Genomic DNA, 15,534 nt, shown 5'->3' with positions numbered 1-15,534 from the left:
CTAAACACCATCACCAAAAATGCAAAGACAAAGATCCCCCGTACAGCCTTAACAGACTGTTGGGGCAAGTGCTCTTAGCGAGTGGCGCCTATGAAGGCCGGCACAGCACACAAGGGGATGGGTGGCCAGCACCACGCCCGGCCGCCTTTGTCTCCCCAGTGGCGATGTTTACACACCGCACCAGGTACTCATTTGAGGCTGAGTCGACCTAGGGGAGGGCCAGGATCCGGTTCAGACAATCGTCACCGGTCTTGGCCACGAGCGGGAATTTAACTTGAGTTGCCGGGTCCGGAGCGCAGCGTAGCGCTAACCGCTACACCACCGCTCGCCTCGCCTCTATCACCACCACCGCCACCACCGCCACCACTCACCTGCCCTGCCTCTTCACCCCCACAGCGTGAATCCGACTTCGACGTTGCCCTCCGCTGCACGCGTCTCTCTCTGGAAGAGGAGCAGCTGGTGGAGGAGAAGCCGCAGTGCAACAACCACAACAACGGCCACCACCACCACCAGCAGCAGCAGCGGCAGCTAGCCGAGGAGGGTGGTGAGGTGGATGAGGGAGCGGGAGGGCGTCACGAGAACTTGGCTTCCTGCCTGAACGGCGCCCGCCTGCGGGAATTCCACCGCTGCGCCGCTCGCGGCCCCCCGAGCTCCTCCTGCCGCCGGGCGCCGGAGGGCGGCGGCGCCGGGGGCTCGTGCGGGACCGGCGAGCGTCTCGCCGCGACCGGCGCCTCCCGCTCGCCGGGGGGCGCCGCGGCCACGCCGCCCGTGGCGCCGGTGTCGCCGCGAGACCGGCGGAAGGCCGGCGCGCACGCCACGGAGGTGCGCGCCATCGTCCACCGGGAGAACCACGCCACCGGTGAGGACGATTGCCCGCTCGCTCGCTCGCTACGTCGCTCGCTCCTGGAGGGTTCGCGCAGGTTTTCCGAGGCGGTGCCAGGCGCCGGCACCGCGGTTGGCCGACGTACGGCGCGAAAGAAGTTCAACACACGCACACTCACACACTCACACACACACGTGCACGCACACACGCACACTCACACACACACGTACGCTGTCGCGCGCGGGGCGGCTAACGCCGTCGCCACGGCGCTTCTCTCGCCCCGCGTCCACGCAGAGCCGCCGTCCGTCCCGGGCTTGGCGGCGGACACCGGCGCCGGTGCGGAGACGGCGCCGGGGCCTTCGGCTGACGGCGACCGATCGTCCTCGGCGGCGGCGGCGGCGGCCGGCGAAGACGCGGTGAGGGCGGCGGCGGCGCAGGTCGTCCGGGGGGGGCATGCGTGGGGTTTTGGGACGGAGCTGTCCTGGGGCTGAGCACAATAAATGTATAAGTAAAATGTAACAAGGCCGGGTGGGGGTCATCCCGTCGGGGCGTCTTCCGGAGAAGCGGACGCTGGGTTCGGTTTCGAACTTTCTGGGTCTCATTGGCCGACTCCTTGCCCCCAATCTCGCTCGCAAACTCGAGCAATAAAGTGATAAACAAAACGGACCACACACATGTGTACTGATACGCGGAGACTGTGTTTTAACGTATATATATAAAAAAATGTTTTTATAGTATGTTTAAATCATTTTATAATATATTAAAATAATGTTATAATGTATTTGTCGCCAGGAAAGTAAAGGTTCCTCACGTCGCAAAAAAACGAAACCCAAGACGGTGCTGGAACTGCTGGAGAGGATTCACCTGCAGGTGACCGTCCGGCTCACAACGACGACGAAGATGACGGCGATGACGACGGCGATTACCATGGCGATGACGACGGCGATTACCATGGCGATGACGACGGCGATGACGACGGCGATGACGACGGCGATGACCATGGCGATGACGACGGCGATTGCCATGGCGATGACGACAGCGATGACGACGGCGATGACCATAGCGATGACGACGACGATGACGACGGCGATTGCCATGGCGATGACGACGGCGATGACGACGGCGATGACCATGGCGATGACGACGACGATGACGACGGCGATTGCCATGGCGATGACGACGGCGATGACGACGGCGATGACCATGGTGATAATACCAGCGATGACGACGGCGATTACCATGGCGATGACGACGGCAATAACGACAGCGACAACCATGGTGATAACGACAGCGATGACGACGGCGATGACAATGGCGATGACGGTAACAATAAAGACGATAACAATGACAGTCGCCCCGCGTGCTATAGAACTACGCGGCGCTGCGGGTGAATGTGTGAATGAGCGAATGGCTGGCTGGGTAGGTGGGTGACGGAGCGAGCGAGCGAGCGAGCGACTGACTTGCGTGCGTCATCGCCCCCTCTCCCCTCCCGGCGCGCTGCAGGACTACGCGGGGCTGCTGACGCGGAGCGGCTACGAGGACCTGGAGACGCTGGGCCTGCTGGACGCGGAAGACCTGGACGAGATGGGAGTCCTCGACCACGAGCACCGTGCCAAGCTGCTCACCGCCGCCGCCCTCCTGCGAGCCGACGAACGCGGTACGGGCGGCTCTCCACCTCCACCGTGGGGCCACTCAGACTCACACCTTCACTGTGGGCCTCTTGGGCTTACACCTCTGCCGTGGGGTTCCTGAGACTCGCTCCTCCACCGTGGGGCCACTCAGACTCACACCTTCACTGTGGGCCTCTTGGGCTTACACCTCTGCCGTGGGGTTCCTGAGACTCGCTCCTCCACCGTGGGGCCACTCAGACTCACACCTTCACTGTGGGCCTCTTGGGCTTACACCTCTGCCGTGGGGTTCCTGAGACTCGCTCCTCCACCGTGGGGCCACTCAGACTCACACCTTCACTGTGGGCCTCTTGGGCTTACACCTCTGCCGTGGGGTTCCTGAGACTCGCTCCTCCACTGTGGGGCCACTCAGACTTGCACAACAATAGAATCAGATGACTCTCGTTAAAGTTGATCCGATACGCACGCACACACACACGAACCCACGCAACCATGCATGCACGCACACCCACGCACACACACGCACCCACGCACACACACAAACCCACGCACGCACACGCACCCACGCACACACACGCGCACACACACAAACCCATGCACGCACACGCACCCACGCACAGACACGCACCCACGCACACACACACAAACCCACGCACACCCACGCACACACACGCACCCACACACACACGCAAACCCACGCAAGCACACGCACTTACGCACGCACACGTACCCACGCACAGACACGCACCCACGCACACACACACAAACCCACGCACACCCACGCACACACACAAACCCACGCACACACGCAAACCCACGCACACACGCAAACCCAAACCCACGCACGCACACGCACCCACGCACACAAACCCACGCACACACACGCACCCACGCACGCACACGCACCCACGCACACGCACCCACGCACACGCACCCACGCACGCACACGCACCCACGCACACAAACCCACGCACACACACGCACCCACGCACGCACACGCACCCACGCACACGCACCCACGCACACGCACCCACGCACACACACGCACCCACGCACACGCACCCACGCACACGCACCCACGCACACACACGCACCCACGCACACACACGTCGAACTTCATCCGCACCCACCGTACGTAAGTCAACCGCGCTAATCCGCAGGGCCGGTGCGTTTTTCGCCAGACAACCACGGCCGGCAGAGGAACGCGTCGTTCGACCAAGACGCCGCTCACCGCGGCACGTCGGCCTTAGCGACGGCCTGGCACCGCTCGCCGGGCCGCTCCGCCGAAGACCCGCGGCGCCGCGCGGGCGTCCGGTGCCTCTCAGACGGCTCGCGCCGAGGGCCGGCCCCGGCCGCCGCGTGGGGCTGCGGCGGCGCGGAGACGCGGGGCCCGGCGAGGCGGTCCTGGTCGCTGGACGACGTGCGGAAGATCGAGCACCTCCTGGAGTTCGGCAGGTGGCAGCGGAGGCTCGCGCGCCGCGCCACGGCCCCGAGTCGCGACCCGCAGGGCGTCTGGTGGAGTCCCGGTCACCGCCGCCACCACCACCGCCACCGTCATCGTCATCGTCGCGACGAGCAGCGGGACCTCGGGGCGTGCGGGGAGGACGTCGCCGCACGCCAGACCGCGGCGGACGCGGCCGCGATCGAGCCGACCGATGCGGTGACGTCGACGGCAGCGACGCCCGGAGCAGCCTCCTCGGACGGGCCGGGAGCAAAGGCGGCGGCGGGGGCGGCGGGGGCGGCGGGGGCGGCGGTCGATCCGGCCGGTGGTGACCCCAACGGTGAGGCTGTCGCGGAGCCGCCGGCGGCGGGCGCCACTTCTCGCGAGGCCGACGACGCCGCGACCGACGAGGAGGAGAAGGCCGTCAGGCACCGCCGGTCGACGACGACGGCGGAGGCGGTGGAGGTGGTGAACCTCGCCGAGCGTGCCGACCGGCGCGGCGACGCCGACGGGCCCGCGATGTCGCGCGGCCCCCCCGGGGCGGACTCGGAGAGGGCGGCGGGGGGCGGAACGGAGAGCGTCGACGGAGTCGGAGGCAGACACCACCACGACCTCCGCGACCTCCACCACCACCGCCACGCACGCCCCAACAGTTCCCACGGCGACGGCGGCTGGGCGACCGACGGCTCCGCGTGGCCGCCGGCGCCCAACGACCTGGCGGCGATTCTGCTGCAGAGGGAGCCGGAGGGGGAGGTCGTGGGCGCGGAGCGGTGCGCCGAGAAGGTGAACGCTCGCAGACCCCCGCGCCGGGAAGGGACACCCCGGGTTCGACTCCCGCCCCGAGGAGGGGGGGGGCGTTGTCTTGTGCTTTGCCTACCGACGATGACAATTGTTGCAAAGCATGATAGCGGCTGGGGTGATGAAGAGCAGGGTCGTTGTGAAAAGTGGTGGTGGTGGTGTAGTTTTGGTGGTGACAGGTGGGAGTGGTTAAGGAGATGTTGGGGTAGTGATAGGGGTTGTGGTAGCATTCGGGGTAGTGATACACAACATCACAATCACAACATTCACAACATTCACAACATTCACAACAACAACAACAACCAACAAGTGAAGTTGTTTCAGCAACGTGCCAGCTGCGATCGTTTCGGCTCGACGGTTCTGTCGCGCGCCTGGTCCTAGCAAGGCCTGCGAATCGATACTGAACCGGAATAACGTTTGTCAAACAAAAAATATAACAGCAGTAATAATAATAATTGTCTGCGGCTTTTGCAAAACCTGAACCGGAGCGGTGTTCGTCGGGGCTTGTATCCGAGCGAGCGACCGAGGCGAGTCGGTGCCAATGTGTTTCAGCGTGGATGCGGCTCCGTGCCGGTTTCCCTCGTCCTCCGCTTCTCGCAGGAGCTCGGGGTGCAGTCCAGGGCGGTGGCGGCCAGCCTGGACGACCTGCACCTAGGCTGGCACAAGCGGCTGGCGCACGCGCAGGTGAGGCCGGGCCCTGCGGGCGTGAGTTTTGGTCTTTTTTGTGCGTGTGTGCGACCCGCGTGCGTGTGCACGTGTGTGTCTGCAATGGGTACCGTGCCGGCCTTAGTAGGCGCTGCTCGCTCACAGCACTTGCCCCAAAAGTCCGTTAAGGCCACACGGGGGTGTCTTTGTTTTTGCAATGGGGAGCGGTGGTGAAGCAATTACTACGCTGCGCTACGAACCCGACTTTGAGCCGGGTTCGATTGCCGCTCACGGCCAACACCTGTGGCGATTGTTTAAACCGGTCCTGGACCTCCCCTAGGGCTACTGAGCCTCAAATGAGTACCTGGTGCGGTGTGTTAACATCGCAACTCGGGAGACAAAGGCGGCCGGGCGTTGGTGCTGGCCACCCACCCCCCCCGTGTGCCGTGCCGGCCTTCACAGGTGCTCGCTAACAGCACTTGCCCCAACAGTCTGTTAAGGCTACACGGGGGATCTTTGTCTTCCAATGGAGAGCTAGATTGCAGAAATCTCAGTCAGTCAACTCGTGGCACCTAGGTTAACTCAGCTTTAAATGGGTCCCTGGTGCGGTTTGTCTAAACATCACGTGCGCACTTCAGGGTACATTTGGGCCGTAGCGCGTGTGGTGTTGCCGCAATTCCTGGCGTTTCGCTCCGAAGCACGTAATGCGAAACGTCGGACATCGCGCCGGTACGCGCGCAACCGCTAAGATGTACGCGGCGACGTTTTTAATCGCTGCTCCCGTCACCTCCGTTCGACAGATCCTCCGTTCCGACCAATCGGTCAGCTCCGTGTACATCAACGGGCTGAGCGACGACATCGTGGATCAGCTGACCCTGGGAGAAGTGAAGGATTCCGGGAGGGACGACCGCCCCCTGCTGCCCACGGTCAAAGGGCCTTTCGAGAGGCACTCCGGTGCGAGCGCCGTTCATCCCAGGAGGTGACGAGGATGCGCGGGGAACCGGTCAATGGTCGAAGCCTTCGGTGTTACTGAATTGGCGCTACACGTTCGGCCCGAAAGTTAAAACTAAAACTCAACTAAACGTTTTTTTTATCTCACCAGGTAAGGCTCCACTGAGCTCTGTAGCGCTTCTTCAGAAGCCATCCTGGCTATCCACAAATGATAGCTCAACGAAGTGGCCCAATCACGTGGACGTTTATTGCAGCCAAATGCTCCAAAACGCGTGACGTCGATTGTAAATGTGGAGGGGGAAAACCGGAGGACCCGGAGAAAAATCCACGCGACCACGGGGAGAGAGAGAGAGAGACGCGCAAACTCCAAATATACAGCAGCAGTCATGGTGGTGGTGGGGTAAAGTGTGGGGTGCTCGCTCACGCCTCTTCAGAGATGTCTTGCCAGCGGCCCCCGGAAGAAGTCGCTAAAAAATACTTTCCCGAAGGGACTTTCTGGCACTGCCTCCGAGCCGAGGAACACTTCTTCGAGCTGAGGAACACTTCTTCTAGCCGAGGAACACTTCTTCAAGCCGAGGAACGCTTCTTCGAGCCGAGGAACACTTCTTCGAGCCGAGGAACACTTCTTCTAGCCGAGGAACACTTCTTCTAGCCGAGGAACACTTCTTCGAGCCGAGGAACACTTCTTCTAGCCGAGGAACACTTCTTCTAGCCGAGGAACACTTCTTCGAGCCGAGGAACACTTCTTCTAGCCGAGGAATACTTCTTCTAGCCGAGGAACACTTCTTCGAGCCGAGGAACACTTCTTCGAGCTGAGGAACACTTCTTCTAGCCGAGGAACACTTCTTCTAGCCGAGGAACACTTCTTCGAGCCGAGGAACACTTCTTCGAGCCGAGGAACACTTCTTCTAGCCGAGGAACACTTCTTCGAGCCGAGGAACACTTCTTCTAGCCGAGGAACACTTCTTCGAGCCGAGGAACACTTCTTCGAGCCGAGGAACACTTCTTCGAGCCGAGGAACACTTCTTCGAGCCGAGGAACACTTCTTCGAGCCGAGGAACACTTCTTCGAGCCGAGGAACGCTTCTTCGAGCCGAGGAACGCTTCTTCGAGCCGAGGAACACTTCTTCGAGCCGAGGAACACTTCTTCGAGCCGAGGAACACTTCTTCGAGCCGAGGAACACTTCTTCGAGCCGAGGAACACTTCTTCGAGCCGAGGAACACTTCTTCGAGCCGAGGAACACTTCTTCGAGCCGAGGAACACTTCTTCGAGCCGAGGAACACTTCTTCGAGCCGAGGAACACTTCTTCGAGCCGAGGAACACTTCTTCGAGCCGAGGAACACTTCTTCGAGCCGAGGAACACTTCTTCGAGCCGAGGAACACTTCTTCGAGCCGAGGAACACTTCTTCGAGCCGAGGAACACTTCTTCGAGCCGAGGAACACTTCTTCGAGCCGAGGAACACTTCTTCGAGCCGAGGAACACTTCTTCGAGCCGAGGAACACTTCTTCGAGCCGAGGAACACTTCTTCGAGCCGAGGAACACTTCTTCGAGCCGAGGAACACTTCTTCGAGCCGAGGAACACTTCTTCGAGCCGAGGAACACTTCTTCGAGCCGAGGAACACTTCTTCGAGCCGAGGAACACTTCTTCGAGCCGAGGAACACTTCTTCGAGCCGAGGAACACTTCTTCGAGCCGAGGAACACTTCTTCGAGCCGAGGAACACTTCTTCGAGCCGAGGAACACTTCTTCGAGCCGAGGAACACTTCTTCGAGCCGAGGAACACTTCTTCGAGCCGAGGAACACTTCTTCGAGCCGAGGAACACTTCTTCGAGCCGAGGAACACTTCTTCGAGCCGAGGAACACTTCTTCGAGCCGAGGAACACTTCTTCGAGCCGAGGAACACTTCTTCGAGCCGAGGAACACTTCTTCGAGCCGAGGAACACTTCTTCGAGCCGAGGAACACTTCTTCGAGCCGAGGAACACTTCTTCGAGCCGAGGAACACTTCTTCGAGCCGAGGAACACTTCTTCGAGCCGAGGAACACTTCTTCGAGCCGAGGAACACTTCTTCGAGCCGAGGAACACTTCTTCGAGCCGAGGAACACTTCTTCGAGCCGAGGAACACTTCTTCGAACCGAGGAACACTTCTTCGAGCCGAGGAACACTTCTTCGAGCCGAGGAACACTTCTTCGAGCCGAGGAACACGTCCGCCAGCAGTCGCGTGAGCAAAGCAATTGCAGGGCGCTGTGCCTTTAGCTTCAACTGTGCTGGTTCGCGAATCTTCTCACGTACGGCTGCTGATATAGACGGAGGGACAACGACTGCAGTTTCACATGCAGGTGGTCGAGCCCAGATAACCGCATCAGGAGCAGCGGAGTGGTGCATCATCGCTGTGATGTCTCCTTCGTGTTTGTGGATCGGGCCATTGCGTCGACGTATGTTGTACTCCGGTCCGTTCTGGATGACCCACAGTCGCCACACTACTACCGGAGGAGTTTTTTTTATTTCCCCATTTGTGCATCGTCAGGTATCCGCATCTAATGCTGCCATGCTTTGTGCGGTGTATGCGGTTTAGAGTGGACCGCGAACTCTGGGGGACGTTCAAACCCCAGGGATCTTCTGCGTTGGGTCTTTCACATTAAGGTGGCGTTTGCCTGTGAGCTTCTTTTGAATTCCATTCGTCTCTCCCAACTTAATCGGGGGTTGAGTTTGCGTCGTTCAAGGTTACAAGCGCAAGGGGGCCAAAAGAGCCTTGGGTGGCTTCAAGCGACGACGAGGGGCGTGGTCGAGGTCCTGATGAACGAGACGGGGGGCACGGAGAGACACGGTGGTCCGAGTGCACCGGGGTGTGGTGGGGGCGGCTCGGTCATCGGCACCGTCCGTGAGGTCGCGCCTCCAAGGGGTCACGCCGTCGCCAACGTGACCCATCTGGAGCGAGAGGGTCACTGGAACTTCCGGGGGGGGGGTCCAAAACGTCGCTACTGGACATCTGGTGATGAAGCGCTTTGTAGCCCTTGGGATTCCTCCAGTAAGAATAAATAGTCCGATTCTGGCTCTGTCACCTTCGCAGGGAGCTCGAAGAGCCTACGGCGGTCGCGAAGACGGCACGATGCTGTACCGTCGGTCGGGACCATGGCTGTCTGCGATGTGCATGGCGTGCGGTCGAATACGCTTTGGACTTGTGGCGTTTTATGCGACGATCACGAAGTGTTCCGTCATTACACACACAAAGTGCTCGCCACAAATGAACCGTAACACCTCGCTGATGTCGTAAAGGATCTATAAACCACCACCGCGTGAGCTCCGGTCATCCTCACAGCAGCAGCAGCAGCAGCAGCGACTTTTGGCTCAGCCACTAAACAAAAGCGGTGATCGCCGCATCGTCATCGCGCGGCGCTTTCAGACGCGCTTCTGCGGACGTCTGGAACGCTCTTCCGTTATTAGGAAGCCACTGAGAGCTGTGCACCTTTAAATCATCATCTAGATTGACACACTCATTTCTTTAAAACTGCTTTTTCGTGTTTAGCTTGTTGTTCTCCTTCCCCCGCACCTCCGAATGGCACGGTTGGCTACGTACGGTGTGAAAGAAGTTCAACATGCATACAAAAAAAAATGTGATGCCGCATGGCTTACGCGTTTCCGGTCGCCGACGATTGCCGGCGCTTCCAGCGGTGGCTTTTTAAAACTCATTCACGGAGTTGGCCAAAGCATCCAAATGTCGAACCTCAGAGCTTGGGCAATTTGCCGGCGCCGCGTGTCCGGCCGCCTTCCCCGATCGTCTGCGGTTCACCCACGCCTCTGGATCGTCGCTAAAACATCCGCGCGCAAACTCGTGGGCACGAATAAAAAGATGACGGTTTGTGTTGTTGTTGCCTGGAACGGGTCGCTGAGCCTGTCAGAGTAACTTTGGCATACTTTGAATTCTGGGGAGGTGTAGGGTGAGTGGGGAGGGAGGGGGGTGGGGGGCTCTGTTTAAATGAATCTGCCGCATGCATGAATGCCCACCCTCCCCCTCCCCCCAAAAATGTGCCCTTGTAAAACAGATCTCTTAATCGAGTCCATAAAATGCGCGGCTATGGTTTAACGAGCGAGCGCAGTGTGGCACAAAAGCGCACCGTTTGGAAGGCACTTTGGCGGGGAAATTCGCGACGAGCCACCACGCGATGAGCAACCTCGTGACGAGCCACCACGTGACGAGCCACCTTGTGACGAGCCACCTCGTGACGAGCCACCTCGTGACGAGCCACCTTGTGACGAGCCACCTCGTGACGAGCCACCTCGTGACGAGCCACCGCGTGACGAGCCACCTTGTGACGAGCCACCGGGTGACGAGCCACCTCGTGACGACCCACCTCGTGACGACCCACCTCGTGACGAGCAACCGCGTGACGAGCCACCTCGTGACGAGCCACCTCGTGACGACCCACCTCGTGACGAGCCACCTCGTGACGAGCCACCTCGTGACGAGTCACCTCGTGACGAGCCACCTCGTGACGAGCCACCGCGTGACGAGCCACCTCGTGACGACCCACCTCGTGACGAGCCACCTTGTGACGAGCCACCGGGTGACGAGCCACCTCGTGACGAGCCACCTTGTGACGAGCCACCGCGTGACGAGCCACCGCGTGACGACCCACCTCGTGACGAGCAACCGCGTGACGAGCCACCGCGTGACGAGCCACCTCGTGACGAGCAACCTCGTGACGAGTCACCTCATGACGAGCCACCTTGTGACGAGCAACCTCGTGACGACCCACCTCGTGACGAGCCACCTCGTGACGAGCCACCGCGTGACGAGCCACCTCGTGACGAGCCACCTCGTGACGAGCCACCTCGTGACGAGCCACCTCGTGACGACCCACCTCGTGACGAGCAACCTCGTGACGAGCCACCTCGTGACGAGCCACCTCGTGACGAGCCACCTCGTGACGAGCCACCTCGTGACGAGCAACCTCGTGACGAGTCACCTCATGACGAGCCACCTCGTGACGAGCCACCTCGTGACGAGCCACCTCGTGACGAGCAACCTCGTGACGAGTCACCTCATGACGAGCCACCTCGTGACGAGCCACCTCGTGACGAGCCACCGCGTGACGACCCACCTCGTCACGAGCCACCTCGTGACGAGCCACCGGGTGACGAGCCACCTCGTGACGACCCACCTCGTGACGAGCCACCTCGTGACGAGCCACCACGAGACGAGCAACCTCGTGACGAGCCACCTCGTGACGAGCCACCTCGTGACGAGCCACCTCGTGACGAGCCACCTCGTGACGAGCAACCTCGTGACGAGCCACCTCGTGACGAGCCACCGCGTGACGACCCACCTCGTCACGAGCCACCTCGTGACGAGCCACCGGGTGACGAGCCACCTCGTGACGACCCACCTCGTGACGAGCCACCTCGTGACGAGCCACCGCGTGACGAGCCACCGCGTGACGAGCCACCGCGTGACGAGCCACCGGGTGACGAGGTTGCTCGTGACGAGCCACCGCGTGATGAGCCACCGCGTGACGAGCCACCCCCGTTCCGTTGCGAACCGGTGGGAGGGTAAAAAAACCTAAATAATGATCGGGATCTTAACGGAAAAAGCGAGCGCTGTAACACGATTTATTGACATCAGTAATAGTAATGATGATAATGATGATAACGACATTGCACAAAAATTGCACTTTTATACACGGAAATTGCAAGCCGAACGAAAGCGCGCGTGATCGTCGTATCAAACGTGATGATTGACTTAACCTCGCGGCGCATGACTTGCTCGTGACGATGACAAAATAACCACACTTGCCAAAACGAATGTTTATTTTCTTATTTTCTTTTTTATAATCAGCACTTAATTTAAATTTGTACAAATCAGCTGTTTCCGCTCTCCATCATCCACCCCCCTCCCCAATTTGGGTTGTACTTAAAAAAAAACCCAGGTCATTATTTAAAATAAAAACATTGTAAAAAAAAAACCCCAAACAATTATAACAGGTCCCTGCAGGGTGGGCTGGTAGGAACATTGGAATTTTTCAAGTCTCTGCGCTGTCTATTGCTGATTTTACACCCAACATCACGAGATTTCACTTCATTAAAGTATTGAAAGGGGACGGACGGACGGACACATTAATCTATTGCAGGCTGGTACACTCAGTTTACAACTTCGTTCCTACCAGTAAAAAAATCCATATTCTTAAAAAAAAAACCCATACAATTATAAAAAAACACCAAAAAATTTTTTCCAAAAAACCCATACAATAAAAAAATACAATTATTAAAAAAAAACCCATATAATTATTTGAAAAAGCCCATACAATTATAAAAATCACCCCATATAATTCCTCGCAAATCTGCAGTCTCCCGCACCTCACTTGCCCTTCCTAGAGGCCCATTCAGAACAACTGCGCTGGTGTTGAGCGTGCGAGGGGGAGGGTGAGGAGTTATTTGAGAGATTTCCTTTTTATTTCCAAACTTTAAAACATTTCTCAAAACAAAAATTCAAGAAAAAAAATATCTTTTGATTTAAAGCTTTCGTTGACTGCAGTGATTCATATTCTTGGTTCTTTCGGTAAAGTCACGTTGAAGGGAAACAATAAAATAATAAAATATATATAAAACAATAAAATTCTCACGACGTTTCAAATGTTCTTGCCGTTGGTTTTCACACCTGATGATGACTGCTTGTGTTGCAGTCGAAACGTTGTGAGAATTTTATTGTTTTATATATTTTACTATTTTTTTTCCCTTCAACGTGACTTTACCGAAAGAACCAAGAATATATAAAAATATAATTTGAAACCTTTATATATCAAATAATTACACGATTAATATATAACTACATCCAGCAATCCTTAATGAACTTGTCCAAACATTCACGCTTTGTTGTAAACATACGGATGCATAGTGCAGAACAGCAAAGTAGGTGTCGTTGTAGCAAAACAACGTTGTTGTTACCAGGTCAGGCAACACAGAGTTGTGTAGCTCCTTTTCAGAAGCGACCTGGCCATCACAGATGATAGCTCAACGAAGTGGCTTATCATCATCATCATCACGTGGACATTTCTACCAGCGGCCAAATGCTCTAAACGCGTGGTGACGTTGACTCTAAATGTGGAGGGGAAAGACCCCCGGAGGACCCGGAGACAAATCCACGCGACCACGGGAAAAGAGAGAGAGACACGCAAACTCCAAATATACAGCAGCAGCAGGGGTCAGGGTCGGGAAAGAACCCACTACCTCCTGCATACCAGGCAAAGTAGTTAACATCTCCTAGCCACCGTGATGATGATGATGATGAGAGAGAAACGCAAACTCCAAATATACAGCAGCAGGCGTCTGGGTCGGGATCAAACCCACGGTCTCCTGTACACCCGGCGAGGTAGTGAACATCTCCTAGCCACCGTGGCACCCTGCATGATTGACGAGTGAGGGTGGATCATGTGCACGACAAAGGGAGCCGGGCTTAGGTGAGGACGTGGGTTCTCCAATCTATTCCGGGGTGTTATCTCCCCGTACGCACGGTGGGGGGGGGGGGGGGGGGGGGTGTTACTCCGGGTGCGGCTGCGCAGTGTGGGGACGCGTGCGTGTCCAAGGATGGCTCGGCGAGGCGCTCGGTTTACCGTGACGGACATCGAGGACCCTCGTCCCACCGCGGAGATGGAGCGCCGGGCGATCCCCGCGAATGCGTGGGGAGATGAAATGGATCGTGGCGGTACGGGGGGGGGAAAGGGCCTTCATCCAGCAGTGGATAAAACATGGACGATGGCCACGATAGAGGCTGCAACAGCACCGACCGCGGAATTTACGCCCTCGATATGTACGCGCGCACACGCACGCACACGCACACACACGCACACACGCGCGCGCGCGCCAGAGATAAATTGACCAACCGGCCAGGCTCGATTCATGTTCAAGTTGATGCATTGACGGCAAACTCTTCTCACGGACGGAGTTGCACTGGACGGCAAATCGCAGCGAGACGCCCCCCAAAGTCCCCGCTCAAAGCGGGGTCGCTTGTCCCGCTGTGGGCGTCTGCAACGCACCGGTGGGCCGCCTTGAATCGGGAGCGGGCCCTCCATAATCGAAGTCGCGGTGGCCGGCACGCCCGTTCCGTTCCCAGCCACGCTCGAGGTCAGCGGCGGGTGCTATCGGAACCCATCACGTTCCTCCTCTAGGTTGACTCAGCCTTAAACGAGTGCCTGGTGCCCTGTGTAAAACCATCGGCGTGGTGCTGGCCACGCGCAGCCTCGTGCGCCCTGCCGGCCTTAATAGGTTGCTCGCTGACAGCACTTTCCCCAATGGACCATGAAGCCAAGCGGTGGATGTGTCTTTGCGCGTCGTCTGTACTCTGCGCAAGCTATATTTGAGGTCTCGCCTGAGAAATGAGCTGCGGGGCAAGCTCTGGCCGATAACGACGCAAAGGCATTTAGTCTGTATGTAAGCGTACGGGTCTCCATGTGAATCTGTGAACCTCTGTGTAAAGTCAGTGGGGTCTTGTATGTCTACGAGTCTCTGTGTGCATCCGTGGGGGTCTGTGTGCACGATCATCGGCGGCGGAGCGTGATTGCCCTGGGCCCCTGGGCCCTCACCTCTGACCCCGTGAGGTTTGCCGGCGCAGTTGCACCGCCTGCGCGCTCGATAGCTGCACGCTCGCTGCATGACGTGGAATAATAAACGTTCTCGCGGAGATGTGAATCGTTGGACAAACAGTGACGACGACGATGACGACGGTGGCGACGATTACGATCGAGTCACTTGCCGAGCAACGCGTGAAATCAATTCACCCGTGTAAATATATGCGGCTTGGCAGCTGGTCGTGCCGTGAATTTGCAGCAAATTCTACGTTTCAAAAGAAAAAAATTACAACACGCTGCAAAATGAGCTGCCACACCGCTACCGACGTACCGCGAGTCATATTTTTTTATTTTCTTCAAACGTACGTTTGCCACTCGTGTATAAATAATAATACAATTAAAACCCGCCGTGAATATTTTGTACAGAGCAAAAAGGTTGTATGTGATAGGATGTCGGCTGCGGTAATTTAAGACGGTGGTGTGGTGGGGAGGGTGGGGAGGGGGTGGTTGTGCGCGTGTGGTGTTATTATTTATTCATGCGACTAAGCGATTTGGTCTTTCGTTCGGAGGCAACTTCCAGGAGGATGAATTGAAATTATCTCTCCTCGCCATCGAGTGGATATTCGCGCGAGACACAGATACGGGGCGCTGCGTTCGGGCCTGACAAATTGAAGCGTCTTGTTAAAAAA

General features: G+C 57.9%; 1 protein-coding gene across 4 annotated transcripts in view; it reads left to right on the top strand.

The window, feature by feature from the left end:
* Positions 1 to 7,041, top strand: part of LOC116955640 (uncharacterized) — a 148,435-nt gene extending 141,394 nt beyond the window's left edge. For 2 of the 4 annotated variants that reach the window (XM_076053290.1, XM_076053293.1), the window contains 7 exons: positions 397 to 859; positions 1,118 to 1,239; positions 1,616 to 1,693; positions 2,327 to 2,480; positions 3,633 to 4,675; positions 5,243 to 5,374; positions 6,136 to 7,041. In XM_076053290.1, coding sequence (XP_075909405.1) covers positions 397 to 859; positions 1,118 to 1,239; positions 1,616 to 1,693; positions 2,327 to 2,480; positions 3,633 to 4,675; positions 5,243 to 5,374; positions 6,136 to 6,318 — 2,175 coding nt within the window. In that variant the 3' untranslated portion in view covers positions 6,319 to 7,041. The remainder of the gene's footprint in view (positions 1 to 396; positions 860 to 1,117; positions 1,240 to 1,615; positions 1,694 to 2,326; positions 2,481 to 3,632; positions 4,676 to 5,242; positions 5,375 to 6,135) is intronic. The other 2 variants (XM_076053289.1, XM_076053292.1) reach the window with 2 other exon arrangements.
* Positions 7,042 to 15,534: the final 8,493 nt, after the last annotated feature.

The sequence above is a fragment of the Petromyzon marinus genome, chromosome 60 (genome assembly GCF_048934315.1).
Source record: "Petromyzon marinus isolate PM22_M1 ecotype Great Lakes invasive population chromosome 60, UKy_Petmar_22M1.pri1.0, whole genome shotgun sequence".
Classification (NCBI taxonomy): domain Eukaryota; kingdom Metazoa; phylum Chordata; class Hyperoartia; order Petromyzontiformes; family Petromyzontidae; genus Petromyzon; species Petromyzon marinus.
This window is presented reverse-complemented; position numbering and strand designations above follow the sequence as displayed.